Source organism: Cervus canadensis, chromosome 1 (assembly GCF_019320065.1).
Source record: "Cervus canadensis isolate Bull #8, Minnesota chromosome 1, ASM1932006v1, whole genome shotgun sequence".
Classification (NCBI taxonomy): domain Eukaryota; kingdom Metazoa; phylum Chordata; class Mammalia; order Artiodactyla; family Cervidae; genus Cervus; species Cervus canadensis.
In genome coordinates this window covers 35,913,218-35,927,171 of record NC_057386.1, presented here as the reverse complement: position 1 = coordinate 35,927,171, position 13,954 = coordinate 35,913,218, and the positions used below count along the sequence as shown (strand labels likewise).

General features: G+C 56.7%; 1 protein-coding gene across 1 annotated transcript in view; it reads right to left on the bottom strand.

The window, feature by feature from the left end:
- CAMKK1 (calcium/calmodulin dependent protein kinase kinase 1) overlaps window positions 1-12,228 on the bottom strand; it is a 28,776-nt gene extending 16,548 nt beyond the window's left edge. Inside the window, exons 1-8 of the mRNA XM_043477794.1 lie at window positions 12,086-12,228; window positions 3,951-4,352; window positions 3,029-3,076; window positions 2,215-2,268; window positions 1,762-1,813; window positions 1,380-1,513; window positions 920-956; window positions 67-88 (exon numbers count right to left, since the gene is read on the bottom strand). Coding sequence (XP_043333729.1) covers window positions 67-88; window positions 920-956; window positions 1,380-1,513; window positions 1,762-1,813; window positions 2,215-2,268; window positions 3,029-3,076; window positions 3,951-4,310 — 707 coding nt within the window. The 5' untranslated portion in view covers window positions 4,311-4,352; window positions 12,086-12,228. The remainder of the gene's footprint in view (window positions 1-66; window positions 89-919; window positions 957-1,379; window positions 1,514-1,761; window positions 1,814-2,214; window positions 2,269-3,028; window positions 3,077-3,950; window positions 4,353-12,085) is intronic.
- Window positions 12,229-13,954: the final 1,726 nt, after the last annotated feature.

The window sequence follows — 13,954 nt, the reverse complement described above, 5'->3', positions numbered from 1 at the left end:
CCTAGGACTAGGGATACGGGGAGGGAAAGGAAGACCTGGCCTGCCTGAACGCGATGGGTAACTCACCCCTTTCTCAGGAGGTCAAACACTGAAAGAAAGGAGAAAAGAAGAGTAGGTAAGTTGCAGCCAGGCTGAAAACACAGCCAATGCCAAGATCCCTGCCCCTTCTGGAGGGTGGGAGAGGGGGCAGGCATCCAGGTATACTTGAGGGAGAGACAGGAGAGGGGTCCCAGGGTATCAGAGGAGATAAATGGCTGAGAGTGGGTCTACTATGAACTTGCCTCACTGGAACCTTAGGTGCCGAGTGAGGAGCATCAGCATGAATGCCTTTAACAGGGGAAACTGAGTCTTAGAGAAGGGGCAGGTAGGAGAGGGAGTGGAGGCTAAAGCCTTGGTCTCTAACTCCTAAGCCTGTGTTCCTTCTGGCCCATTCCCTGAAAGCCTCTAAGCCCAACCCTGAATCAAGCACCAGGGACTTAAGTAACAACATCAGTATTACTGTTACTAACAATAATAGCTAATGTGTCTTGCATGTAATAACTCATTTACTTCTCACATCAACCCTATGATGTAGATACCATTACCATCCCCATTTTACAGGTGAGGAAACTGAGGCACAGAGTTATCAGCTAGGGCCTGGGAATCCACATCACATAGCCTACTTCTTGTATCTGCCTGATCCACTGTCTCTCCAACCAGTGGCGTTGGGGTTTGGGAACACTGGTTGACTCTAACTGGATATCCTGAGTCTGGCTCAGCAGGGCTGAGGAGAGAATCTGGGACTTGAGAACATGTCTTTCCTCTTTGTCCCTAGTAGGTCAGTTCATTTCACAAAGCCCATCTGAAGGTCAAGTGTGTCCCTGGGGAGCCTTTGGACCCACCCAAGTAAGCTACTTTGGGGATGAGCTGGGTCACTCACCCAAATAGAGATTGTCCTCAGCTGGGTCATCCAAGACCTGGTGAGAAGGAGCAGACACGGCGGTGGGACTTGGGGAGGCATGGGGTAGGGGTGCTTGCCAGCCCCAGGACCACTGTGTGCTCTGCAACCACCCCAGATGATGGAGCAGGACCTGTGCTACCACGAGGCTGATGAGGCCTCAGAAACCACTGGCCCCTGACCCTGGTCCACCACACAGCCCCCTGCCCCTCTCCCCTTCGCCATGGGGCTCACTTCTTGCCTCTGGAGCAGCTCGTCTCCCACTATGGGAACCTGAGAACATCCCAGAGCAGCCTCAACTGGCCCCAGAAGCCTCCTGGCCATCCCTATCCCAATTCTGGCCCTGCCCTTGGCACACCTCCCTTGGCAAAATCCCTGGGTCTATGCCAGGTGCCCCCTGCACCGAGGGCTACTCCATAGGCCTCACCGACTCGCCACCTACCTCGATCAGCTTGACCACATTCACGTGGTCCAGCTTCTTCAGGATGGCAATCTCCTGGTACACCCGCTCCAGGGGCAGCAGCTGCTTGGCTGGGCCTCCCTGGGCAGCCTGGGACCCTCTGGGGGGAGGCCGACCTGTGATCAGGAACGACAGTCCAGCGTGTCACAGGAGGCCGGGCCTCACCGCAGCCCTGCAGCCAGCCTTAAGCAAGAATCTTGCAAGACCTTGGCCTTGGCCTCAACCCACCAAGCACAGTCCCACCACCAGGCCTTTGCTCACTCGCTCCCTGTCCACCCCCTAGTCCTAACAAAGCTAGCCTCTGAGGTCTCCCCCTCGTCCCCAGGCCAGGAGCTCCCACGCACAGGACCAGACAGATACGCACGTGGGAAGCCGTACTGCTTCAGTAACTTCTTCTTGGAAAGAACTTTCATGGCCTGAGGAGGGAGGGGCAGAGATGTCACTGACGTGATGCCACCAGAGATTAGAACAGATTGGTTACATGTGAACTGAAGTCCAGAAAGGCTCATGGGCACACGGCCCTGAGCATGTGGACCGGCTGCAGTCACACTGAGTTAGGAGGTGGCCATGACTGAACCTTAGGCCTTACCCCTGTTTCCCACAACAACCCTTTCTGGAGCTCTCCCCTCGGAGGCATCCAGCGTTGGCTTGCATATTCCCAGGGTCCAGAAGCTCATTCCCTTTGCATTCCACTAAGGACAGGGAGATTACTCCCTTCACAGGCAGCCTTGTCCACCGTCTTGGCACAGCTTCTGACCACCCCCCAATCTTCTAGGGCCCAGTGTAGGCGACACCTCCCTCCTTTCCCCAGACTTACATAGTGTCTATCTTCACTTTCATTGTAGGCCAGCCTCACCACACCGTAGGCACCCTGCAAAGAGGCACAGGTCAGCCCCTGCTGGATAGGGCAGCCTCCCCCAAGACTAGGGGGAGAGGAGGAGGGGAGCCTGAGCTGCTCATTCCCCCCATCTCCTCCCACATCCCATCTCAACCCCAGTGACCTGTGGGCATAAATTTCAGGCAGGAAGGGAGGGCTCCATTCCCAGGTCACTGCCCCTGCTGGGCTCAGCACAGCTCTATGCCTTCCCCAGTCCCCTCCATCAAAAACTCTGAGGAGAACTTCCCCAGGGGTTCAGTGGTTAAGAACCCACCTGCCAATGCAGGGGACAAGGGTTCGATCCTTGGTCTAGGAAGATTCCACATGCCATGGGGCAACTAAGCCCATGTACCACAACTACTGGGCCCACACTCTGGAGCCTGTGAGCCGCAACTACTGAAGCCCATGAGCCTAGATCCATACTTGATATCAAGAAAAGCCACTGCAATTAGAAGCCCATGCACTGCAACAAAAAGTAGCCCCTGCTCAACGTGACTAAAGAAAGCCCATGTAGCAAGGAAGACCCAGGACAGTCAATAAGTAAATAAACATATCAAACTCCAGGGAGTCAGGAATCAAGAATTATCTCCCATCCCCTGTAAAGGACAAAACTTCCCTCACATCCAGGGTAGGACTTTCTTGGCTCAGCCTCACATTCCCGGAGGAGGAGAGGGATTGTGGAGGATCCAGACAGGCTGGATCCACAAACCCCCAAGACAAGTTCCCCCTGCTCTTGGCCTGCCCCCAGGCCTACCTTGCCAATCTCACTCTGCAGCTTATACTGGTTCAGCTGTACGCAGTCCTGGTGGGGGAAGAGAAGGGCCATCAGGTAGAGCTTGAGCCAGAAGCAGCACTCCAGGTGCACTTGCAGGGCCCAATCCTGGCCCCAGGCCCCTCACCCTCAGGCCCCGGGCCTCATCAACATGTCAAGTTTAGATGGGGAAGTGAGGTGGTGCCAACACCAAAAGTGATACCGAAAGCTACAAGACTTGGATAATGTTTGGAGATGTGAATGGTGAAATTTGCCTGTGCTTTGCTCCCTGAGAAGCGGTGGGAAAATGCACTAATTTCCACCTGGATACAGGGGGCTGGGAGATCCTGATGTGAGAAACCCATGAGCAAGTACTTCTGGAAGCAGCTGAATGAGGAGACTGCATAGACAAGAAAGATGAGGACAACCTTTGGACAGGGGACCTGGCTCGGCCTCTAAAATCTGCAGGTTGCTCAGTACTTAGGTTCACTTTAGATCTAAGATGCAAAGACAGAGCCAGTGGGAGCCCAGAGGCTGGGAGCAGGCTGGCAGTTTGTGAGTCACAGCAGACTCTATGAGGCAGGATTAGAAGTTGGGGGCTCAAGCTGGGGAAGACTTGGGGGACAGGAGAACACACTGTCTATCTTCGAATCTCTAAATGGACTTCTTGGGGAATAAGGGAGGGACCTATTTCCTAGGCTTCGACTGGGAGTGGGAATGGTGGGACTAATAGGAGGAAAGCAACTGGCTCAGATGGAGCTCCCCTGGGTGGGAAGAGGCAACACAGAGAGATAGTGAGTTCCTCGGCTCTGGGGGTATGCACACCAACGTCTGGACAGCAGTGTGGCAGGGGTAGAACAACGAAGGGTCTTCACTGAGGACTGCTGAGAAGCTCATGGGCACCCCCTAGCTCTGCTCCACCAACCTCTGCGTCCGAGATGGCCACGTGGTGGGACTCAATGGTGGGCCTGCGCCAGGCCCGGGGGGAGATGTGACTGGCAGGCCCTGTGGCATAAGGCCCAGCCTGGGCCTCCAGGCAGCTCCCCGCTGGCCGTTCCTGCAGGGAGAACTTCCTTGTCGAGAGGCTGGGCCGGGTTGCAGGGTGTCTTGAAGCAACGCCGGGGATCATGGAGGCTGCTCTGGCCCGTGACGGAGGGTCCACACAGTTCCTGGGAGGCTCCGGGCTGCCATCCGTCTCCTCCAAGTGGGTCACATCAATGGCTGCCACTCTCTCCACCAGCTCAGCCCGAGGGTCCTGGCAGCAGACCGCCGGGCCCCCCTCCATTGCCACAGTCAAGGGGGTCCTCAGTGCAGCCTTATGGGGAACCTAAGAGGGCAGAGAAGGCTCCAGTCCCGGCCACCGAGCAAGGTCAGATTCCCAGGCCCCACCCCCACCATAGCCACAAATTGTGAGTCCCACCTCCATGCCTTTGCCCTGCTGTTCCCTCTGCCTGGGTCGCCAGCATCCAAACTGAGGTCTCCCTCTTCACTAAAGGAATGCCAGGGGGCTTCCCTGCTGGCTCAGTGGAAAAGAATCCGCTTGCCAATGCAGGAGACACAGGTTCGATCCCTGATCTGGGAGGACCCACATGCCGTGGAGCAACTAAGCCCATGAGCCACAACTACTGAGGTTGAGCCTGCGCTCTAGAACCTGGGAACAGCAACTACTGAAGCCCGGGGCCCTAGAGCCTATGCTCTACAGGAGAAGCCACCGCATTGAGAAGCCTGTGCGCTGCCACTAGACAATAGCCCGCGCAGCAGTGAAGACCCAGCACAGCCAAAAATACAGTGTTTTAAAAAAAAAAGGAATTCCAGCAACTCATCTGGCTCTGCTGCACACCTGCCCTCTAGACCTCAGTATTCCCATCTGTAAAACAGGCACATCAGCCTTGCTGGCTTTACAGGGAAGCAGGGAGAATTTGATATTCTGGAGTCAGAACAGACAGACATGGGCAGAACTGGAGGCCTCGCAGCACTGGCAGAAACAGAACCCAGGGTCAGCTCGGGCCCCCATCCAGCAGACAGCCCAGTGACTCACAGCTCCACCCCTTGACAGCAGAGCATTCCAAGGCTGCCAACGCCACCGCTGCGCTGCCTGAAGCCGAGCTGAGCTCCTGATGCTTCAGGTCCCCCCCTCCACCCCTGTCGCTGCTTCCAGGAAGATTTCCCTGGGGCTCCAGCCTCTCCCACCCTGGCACCTTATCCAGGGAGGCTTCTCCAGGGCCACAGGGCAAGTCTCCCATCGCTCCCTTCCCTGCCCCAGCAGAGCCTGCAGCCCAGGACAGGGTCCATTAGAGGAGGTGGCTGCTGCTCTGATGACAGTGAAGAGAGACTTTACTGCACTTATTTCTCCTGGTTTTTCCTTCCAGTTTATTCATGTGGCCAAAATGTTCACCTCATCTGTTCAGGTTGAGGTGCTCCCCTGGCCTGGCCTTGCCTCCTGGTCCTACTGCAGTCTGAGCCCCCAGCAAGGCCCAAACCAATGTCCAGTGTCCAGTCCCAGCCCTCACATTCAACCACATCCCTGGGCTGAACCCTGACCCCGAGCTGAACCCGGACACTCAGGCTGGGACTCCATCTCTGCCCAGGGCTGAGCACAGGCCTCACCCCACTCAGTGCCCCTCCCCCTTCCTAGACCAGACTCAGTATCTTCTCCGGAAAAGGAAGCAAGTGGACTCCTGACCCTCTGCCCTTCCTGTCTGGTGGTAACTTGCACCGTTACCACAGAACAATTTCGAGAACATGGTCTTTATCTCATTCCTTATCCCCCCATCACCTTGCTTTGACAGATGTCAAGGAGGCTGGGCTCGCTGGAGTCCACTGGAGCCTGGGCTGGGTTCCAGTCCTGCCTCCAACCTACCCAGGGCAGCTCCTTCCCAACTCTGAGCCTCAGTCTTCCCATCTGTACTATAGATGCAGGACCTTCCCAGATTCCCAAGGCCACAACAAGACTTGGAAATGGATTGTGGGTAAGGGCATGGTCCAGAACCCCTGTGTTTGACACCCAAAGTATTGAATGAGTGGTAGCCTGGTGGAGCTGATGTTGGCATGCAGAAAGGAAGGGGGAAGGGAATCTAGACTGGCAACAGGAAAAGATATGGACACTGGACCTAAAGGAGTGAGGGGAATGTGAGCATCAGGGAGGCCTCCCTGGAGGAGGTTAGAGTGGCAAATGGACTAAAACATTGGGAAGGCTTCTTTGAAGTAGGTGAGGAAGTAAGTAGGGCTGGAGCATCATGGAGGCCTCCCTGGAGGAGATGGAATGGGATTAGAGCATCAGAAAGGCTTTAGGAACCAGATGGTTGCAAGAAGGAAGAAGCCAGGGCTAAAAGGAACCCTCCAAGCCTGGCCCACCCTGCCATCCTTCCCCCTCACTCTGTAGGTTCTTTTTCTCCCACATAAACTCCGCAGATTAAGGTTCTTGTCTGCCTCATCTCCATAAGACCACTAGCCTCTGCAGCAGTCCCTGAGGCATAGTAGGAGTTCAATAAATATTTGCCATAGTGATCATTATAGTCCTGGCCCCATTACACAGATGGGAAAGCAGAGAGGAGAGAGGGAACCCCAAGAAGCTTAAGACCCCAGCCCACAGCAGGGAACAGATGGCAGTGTCTGGAGCTCTTGTCCTCTGGTCCCCAGCAGGAACCCAGGGGACTGAGAACCATCACAGGCAGAGGCCACAGGCTGCCTAGCCCATCAAATTTGCATATGATTTTCCCCAAAGCTATCACCCTGGCCACAGGCCAGTTTCCTTCAACTCTCCCCTTTTTTTCTCAGATGAGGAAAGTAGGGCCCAGCAAGGGACAGGGGTGGGTCTGGGGTCACACCTCAGGTCAGGGCAGACCCTTCCTGCTCCACTTTGCCTTGTTCCCTGGTTTAGGACACAGGCTCTGAAGCCAGGCTGCCAGGCCAACGCCCCTTCCTGACGGTGTGCGCATCCACGGGCAGGTGACCCACCTCTGTGCCTGGGTTTTCCCCATCCGCAGAGTGGGGTTAGCAGCAGTATCACTGCCCAGGTGGCTGGGAGGAGTTAAGGAAGGCACGCCCTTACCGGGCTCAGAACCAGGCCCGCCCCTAACGGAGCCCCGTAAAACTGAGTTGTTGTGTTGCTGTTGTTGTAATTGCCTGGGACACGCGGTGGCCCAGATGGAGGCGCGGGCGGCAGAGGCAGCTGTGAGAGCTGACGTCAGGCCCTCCACACTCCCTCCCGCCTGGATCAGATTCAGGTGACTAAGCACAGCTATGCGGGAGGCGCCCCGGGGAGGCCCCAGGTTCCTGCCTGTGTCCAGGCGACAGGGCCTGGCGCCCTGTGTGTGAGGGTGTGTGTCAAGTGAGAGAATATGTGCGAGCGGGGCTGTCAGCTCGGGTGACAGTGTGTATGTGTCGGGGGGTGGGGGGTGGAGGGGGTTCCGCACACAGGAGCCCGTCTGCCTGGAAACAAAAATCTGTGGCTGTGGTCTGCATGCGGTGGCTAAGCGTGTTCATGTGCACTGTATGTCTTGAGGTCTTTGTGTACCCGTGCCCCAGGATGGGGGAGGGGGGTGGGCCCTGCACCCGCTGGGCACCATGGGAACCTGATCTCAGAAAGTCAAGTTGGAACTTCCCATATTCCCATGCAGTCACCTGTCCCCCAGCCCGGGGCTGCCTGCTGGGCTGGGCTGTATGTCTTGGGCAGGACCCACCCCTCTCTGGGAGCTCACCCAGGGCGTTTCTCAGGGCCCTGCCCAAGCTGAAACCTCCATAGACACTGTATAGAAACTGACACTGTATAGAAACTGTGGCTAGGAGCCACATGGGCAAAAAAGAAGGACAGACAGGCTGACAGCCAGGCCCAGGGCAGAGCAAGGACTTCTACAGGCATGGGGAGCCTCCTAGGGACCAGCTTGGTCCTGCAGCTGAGAATGGCCAGGCTCAGGCCCTTCCTCACTGAGAAGAGCGATCCCCAGCTGTCCTCCCAGACTGGGACTATGTTGCCCTGGACACTTGATTGAACTTTTGGAGCCTCAGCATGCTCACATGTGAATAGGATAGATAGCCCCTATCCTGTCACCTCCCAGGGCTATGGGAGGAAGTGGATGAGACTGTGGACATTGGAGCAGATGGTGCCTGAGCGATGTGGGGCTAGGATACGTTTATATCATAGCCACCGAGAGAGAGAGCCTTGTTGTGCATACAAAGTGCAGCCTCAAGGACTTCCCTGGTGGTCCAGTGGTTGAGAATCCGCCTGCCAATGCAAGGGACACAGGTTCCAGCCCTGGTCGGGGAAGATGCCACGCCTCAAGGCAACTAGTCCTGTGTACCACAACTACTGAAGCCCGCGCACCTGTGCTCTGCAACAAGAGAAGCTCATGCACACAACTAGGGAGTAGCCTCTGCTTGCTGCAACTAGAGAAAGCTCACATGTAGCAGCACTGACCCAGTGCAGACAAAAAAGAAAAAAAAAAAAAGTTACTCTTAAAAAAACAAAGACAAACAAAAAAGCCCACAAAGTACAGCCCCATATCTACCCCTGGCTCCAAGATGGCCTGGCACATTACCCAGCTCAGACTTCTCCTTCCAGGCTATGTCCCTCATCCCCACCTCATTCCCAGGTATCTCGCTGCTCCTAAGGGATGCAGGGGGCTTCCCAGGAGGCCTGCCAATGAAGGAGACATAAGAGACTTGGGTTCAATCCCTGAGTCAGGAAGATGCCCGGGAGGAGGGCATGGCAATGCACTCCAGTATTCTTCCCTGGAAAATGCCATGACAGAGGACCCTGGCAGGCTACAGTCCATGGGGTTGCAGAGTCGGACATAACTGAAGGGACTTAGCCCACAGCACACAGGGGATGCAGACCCTGGCTCCAGACCCCACAAGACCAAATCTCTTCAAGATGAACCTCATCACATGGGTCCCTCAGAGGAGGCCCAGAAGAGGACACAGCAGGCATATCTTGTTCTCATCCACACTGATTCAAGCAACCTCGCCTGGGATGAATGTCTTCAGACCTCACCCTGAATTCTGGAAGGCCGCTAGGAACCTCAGAGCCAGGTTGAGCAGGGGCCCAGCTACCATCTAGGCAAGACAAGTCATGGCCCTGGTTGCCAGGGGACAGGCCAGAAGGGAAAGCTCTAAGGAGGTGGTCTGGTCCCCTGGGACCAGACATAGAAGATGGCCTTGGTATCCCTGGGCTGCCTCACAGGAGCTGTGTTTATGTTCCTGACAAGTGTCTGGATGGCCCTGGCAACGGGTGGCCTCCACGGCTCCCGCCTCCGCCTAGGATGACTCAGTCCCCTTGGGGGAGGCCCAGGCGTCTGGTGCCAAGTCATGCTGGAGGATGCCTGCTGTGACAACGCCCCCTCCCACCATCCCCAGGGAGGCCCCAGCCACTGAGGTGGGCTCTGCGCCTAATTCAGCCCAGCAGCCCTCGGCACATCCTCAGCGCCTCCTGCTGAGGTCCTCCAGGCCCTCTCTCCTCCCCCTGCCCCTCCTCATCCTCCGTACCAGGTCCACGCCTCCAGCCCAACTCCTTCCAGCCAGCTGCCTCCTCCCCTTGGTGCTCCCCGGCAACTCGGTTCCAATTCAGCTCAGCATTTCCCTCAAGTCTGCTCTTCTTCCTTTGTCCCCATCACAGAGACGAGTGCCACCATCCTCCCAGTTCTCCCAGGCCAGAAGCCCAGCAGCCCTCCTTATCACCCATCGTTTCCCTTTTGCACATCCTTAACCCCCGAACCTAACCCCACTTACTCTCCATTCTGGCCGCAAGTCCCAAACTGCAGACTCTCTTGTGCTGCCAGCCCTTCAGACCGGCTGTGCCTTCTGCCAGGAACACACCTCCCTCTCCTTGGCTGCTAGAGGACAATTCAGACATCTCCTCCCTGATCTCCCCACAGCTGAGTGAGGTCACCAAACCTAAATCCTTAAAAAGTCCAGATCCAGCCCTCCACTTTCCTTCCCCACTATTTCCTCCATACCTGCCACACACCCCCAGGCTCACACCTCAATCCCACCCCACCCCATCCTCCATACCACTTCCTAGAGGGAATATTGCTAACATGCAAGTTACTTTGGTCTCAGTTCTTCCAGACCTGGCCTTCCAGGATCTTAGAATCTGAAGGACATAAGAGCAGGAGACCATGCTCTGAGCAGCAAGGAGACTGGGGCTCAGAGGCTGGGAAGTAGCCAGGGAACCCAGAGCCATTCATTCACGCGACAAAAAGCTCAATTGAGCACTTGCTGTATATGCCCAGGCATGGTGCTAGGTGACAGGAGACAAAGCAGCAAACCAAAAAGACAAAGTCCCTGCTTCAGTGAAGTTTAACTTCAAGTGGGACAGAAGCAACAAACAAGATAGCTGGGAATTAACAGATGGCATGTCAAGTGGTACATGCAGTGGAGAAAAAAATTACAGTTGTCTAAGAGGAATCAAGAGTGAAGCCCAGGGACTTCCCTGGTGGTCCAGTGGTTAAGGAACCACCTGGCTATGCAGGGGACATGGGTTCCATCCCTGGTCAGGGAACCAAGATCCCACATACTGCTGAGCAAATAAGACCACGTGCCACAAGTAGAGTCCATGAGCTGAAGATCCTGCAATGAAAGATCCCACATGACTCAAACAAAGATTCCGTGTGCCACAACTAAGACCCAATGCAGCCAGATAAGACAGTGATCACGCTGTCTGAGGAAGAGCAAGGAGGCCAATGTCCTTGGAGTGGGGTGTCCATGTGTGAGAGGTACCTGATGGCAAGCATAGTTCCAACCTCGAAGAGAAAGCACAGTCATTCACTGTGCCTGGTCTCAGGGATGGCTTCCTGGAGGAGGTGGCATTTAAGCTCCTGATCGCTGAGTAAGAGTTTCAGAGGAGGTGATGAAAGGTCACACAGTGCATGACAGAGAGCCACTTCCTGGCTGGGATTCAGGGCTTGGCCCTGGGGGTCTTTATGGACAGAAACCAGGAAATCTCGAAAGCCAGAGGAAGGGTCTGAGTAGGGTAGTGACTGCGTTGGATGCGATTTTAAAAAAAGATCCCTCTGCCCTCTGTGGGGACTAAAGAGGCCAAGGAGGAGGCAGGGGTCCCCGGTCTGTGGGCCTAGGATACAGTCTGGCACTCGGTGGGTGCTCCATCTGTATGCTTTAGAGGGAAGAGTGAGGGATGTGGGGGCGACCAGTGCATCCTCAAGGACACAAGCTGTTTGCTCCTGCAGACTCCCCGGCCCCGTGGCGGATATGAACCCCATATGTGCCCACCGAGACATAGTCCTGTGACCTGGGACATAACCTTCTCTACACACTCCTGTACCCCGAAGACACACATACACACATCACTCCCGGAGCAGGCGCACGCCCATGTCCGCGTGACCCGCCTTCACACACCACTCCATCCAGTAAATGCACCCCCCTCACACACACAGGCACACTCCTATGCCCACGTGACACACGCACACCCGCCTCCAAACACCACACACAGGTCCCCGAGCACGTGTGCACCCTCCGAGCTACCAGTTCTGCGCCTGTCAGGCCGCAGCCACCGCAGCCTCCACCTCCGCCGCCCCCCTCCGCCCCCGCCCCAGCCAGGAGGACTGCGCAGCGCAGCCGAAGCCACGAGAGCGTTGCATCTGTCCCATTCATCCTCCAGCCCCAGCTCCTGCAGGAAGAGTCGGGGGAGGGCCGTGTGGGCGGAGCGCTCCGCGCAGATCCACACGTGGGTGCCCGGGTCTGGGCCCACTCCCCATAGGCACGGCCTCCCACCAAGAGCAGGGGAGGGGGTAGTGCGCCGGGTATGGACGCGGTCCCGCAGATCGGAGCTAGGCAAGGGACGCAGACGGCGGAGCGCCCTCGGAGATGCGGTCCTGGGTGCCGGCGCAGACAGATGCAGGCTCCGGGAGGCACCCCAAAGACTGGGCCCCGCAGACCGAAGGGGGAGGATCCCCGCAAGGACTAGGTCTGGGCTGTCTTCGTAGACGCAACCTCCCAGACCATCCGTCTCCCCTACAGGCTCCGGGCAGACGATCAGGCGTTCGTCCCCTCCCGCTCCCCCGCCCTTGACTGCCCCCCCCCCCACCCCCACAAGCCGACCCCTACCTCAGCACCCAACGACAGTCTCCGTGGCCCTGCGGGCTGCCACGCTCGCTCCCGCGGCGCGCACCCCGCCCCGCCCGCCTTCCCAGGGCCGAGATCACCGAGCTCAGACCCGCGGCGCCGCGGCTCCAGGCTGCGCTCGCTCCTCAGCCAGCTGCCGCGCCCGGCGCGCGGTCATTGGTGGAGCCGCGCGGCCCCCCTCCGGCGCCGCCCAATCAGAGCCCAGGACTCTTGCCCGGCTCCGGAGGGGAGGGGCCGCGGCGGGCGGTGGCTCCAAAGGGGCACCTCCCCCTGCGGCGGGACCGGCCTCGTCACGCCCCCATCGCCCTGCTCTAGGCTACCTGGGGTCCTCCGAAATCCTTCCAGGCCGCGGCCTGCGCCCCTTAGCGGGGCCTGGAGGGTACGAGTGCGTCACTACCCTTTGTCCCCCAGCCAACTCGGCCTGGCAGGGGCAAGAGCGCACCCCCCGCCCCCGGGGGCGGGAATGAGGCGCAGTGTGTATTAGGGGAGGGACGAAGCGAGATCAGCCACTGGATGGGGCCCAGGCCTAGGGCCAGGGAGAAAGGCCTTGAATGGTAGACTCAGGAGTTTAGCCTTCTGCTGCGTGGGGTGTAGGGGAAACGGGAAGCGGTCCTAACAGAATGCTCGGGTCAGAGTCGGGTTCTCACTTGGAGAAGGGACCTATGAGCAGGCAACAGGAATAGCCTAGCTGGGGCGGGAGGTCTTGACCTTCGAGGTAGCCCACCTCTTCCCTGGCGAGTTCATCAATTATTAGTTCAATTATGTTCTGCACTTGTATACCCTCTGGCACCTCACTTCACCACTTATCCAAGACAGAGCCCCATATCACACCCGCAAACCTAGCCTCTTGCGTCCCTGTCTCAATCTGGAGCCAGAAACCTGGGAGTCTTGATAGCCAACCCCTTTCCTGTTCCAACCAGTAGATCACCAGGCCCTGCCCAATTTACTTCTTAAATATTCCTGGAATCCAGCCACTTGTTTCTACTTCTCTGTCCCTCCCTTATCTCAGATCACTGTCTTCTTGCACCTGAATTGCTACAGCCACCTCCTCTTGGGACTCCCAGCCCCAAGTAACCTCATCGTCCTCCCCCACCATCCTCACCCACGTGGCTTTTCTCCACCTGGTGTCCAGAGCAATATTTCAGAAACACAAATCCAACCAGTCAGCTCCTGCTTAGGAATCTCCCATGGCTCACCAATACCTTGGGAATAGATCTAATCAGGCCCTCCATGACATCAGTCCTAACCACCAGCTCTACTCCTTTCAGGGATTGATTCAATGCTCCTCCTACCAGAAACCCTTCCCTATGACCTCACTGCACAGCATGGGTTAGCAACCCTCCTTAGGGACCTCCTTGGAAGTTTACGGCATCTGTTTACTTGCCTGTTCCCCTCTCTGAACTGTGAGCTCCTTGAGGGCAGGACTGTGCCTGACTCATCCAGCACACAGCTTGACACATTGCATGAAAGATGTTTGTTGAGTGAATAATTAATTTTATATGGCAATTGGGGGACCAGATGTGTGGGGCTGGAATTCAGGGAAGAGAGCTGGGCCAATGAGAAGTTTTGAGGAGCTGTCAGGAAGGACCTCCAGTAGAGCCATGGGAAAGGGTGAGATAACTCAGAGCAAATACACAGACTGTTTTAGGGGGAAAAAAATCTCTGTAGTAGTATAGTGTTAGACATTCAGTCATGTCTGACCCTTTGTGACCCCATGGACTAGAGCCCACCAGGTTTCTCTGTCCATGGAATTCTCCAGGCAAGAATACTGGAGTAGGTTGCCATTTCCTTCTGGAGGGGATCTTCCCAACCCAGGGATCAAACCCAGGTCTCCTGCACTGCAGGCAGATT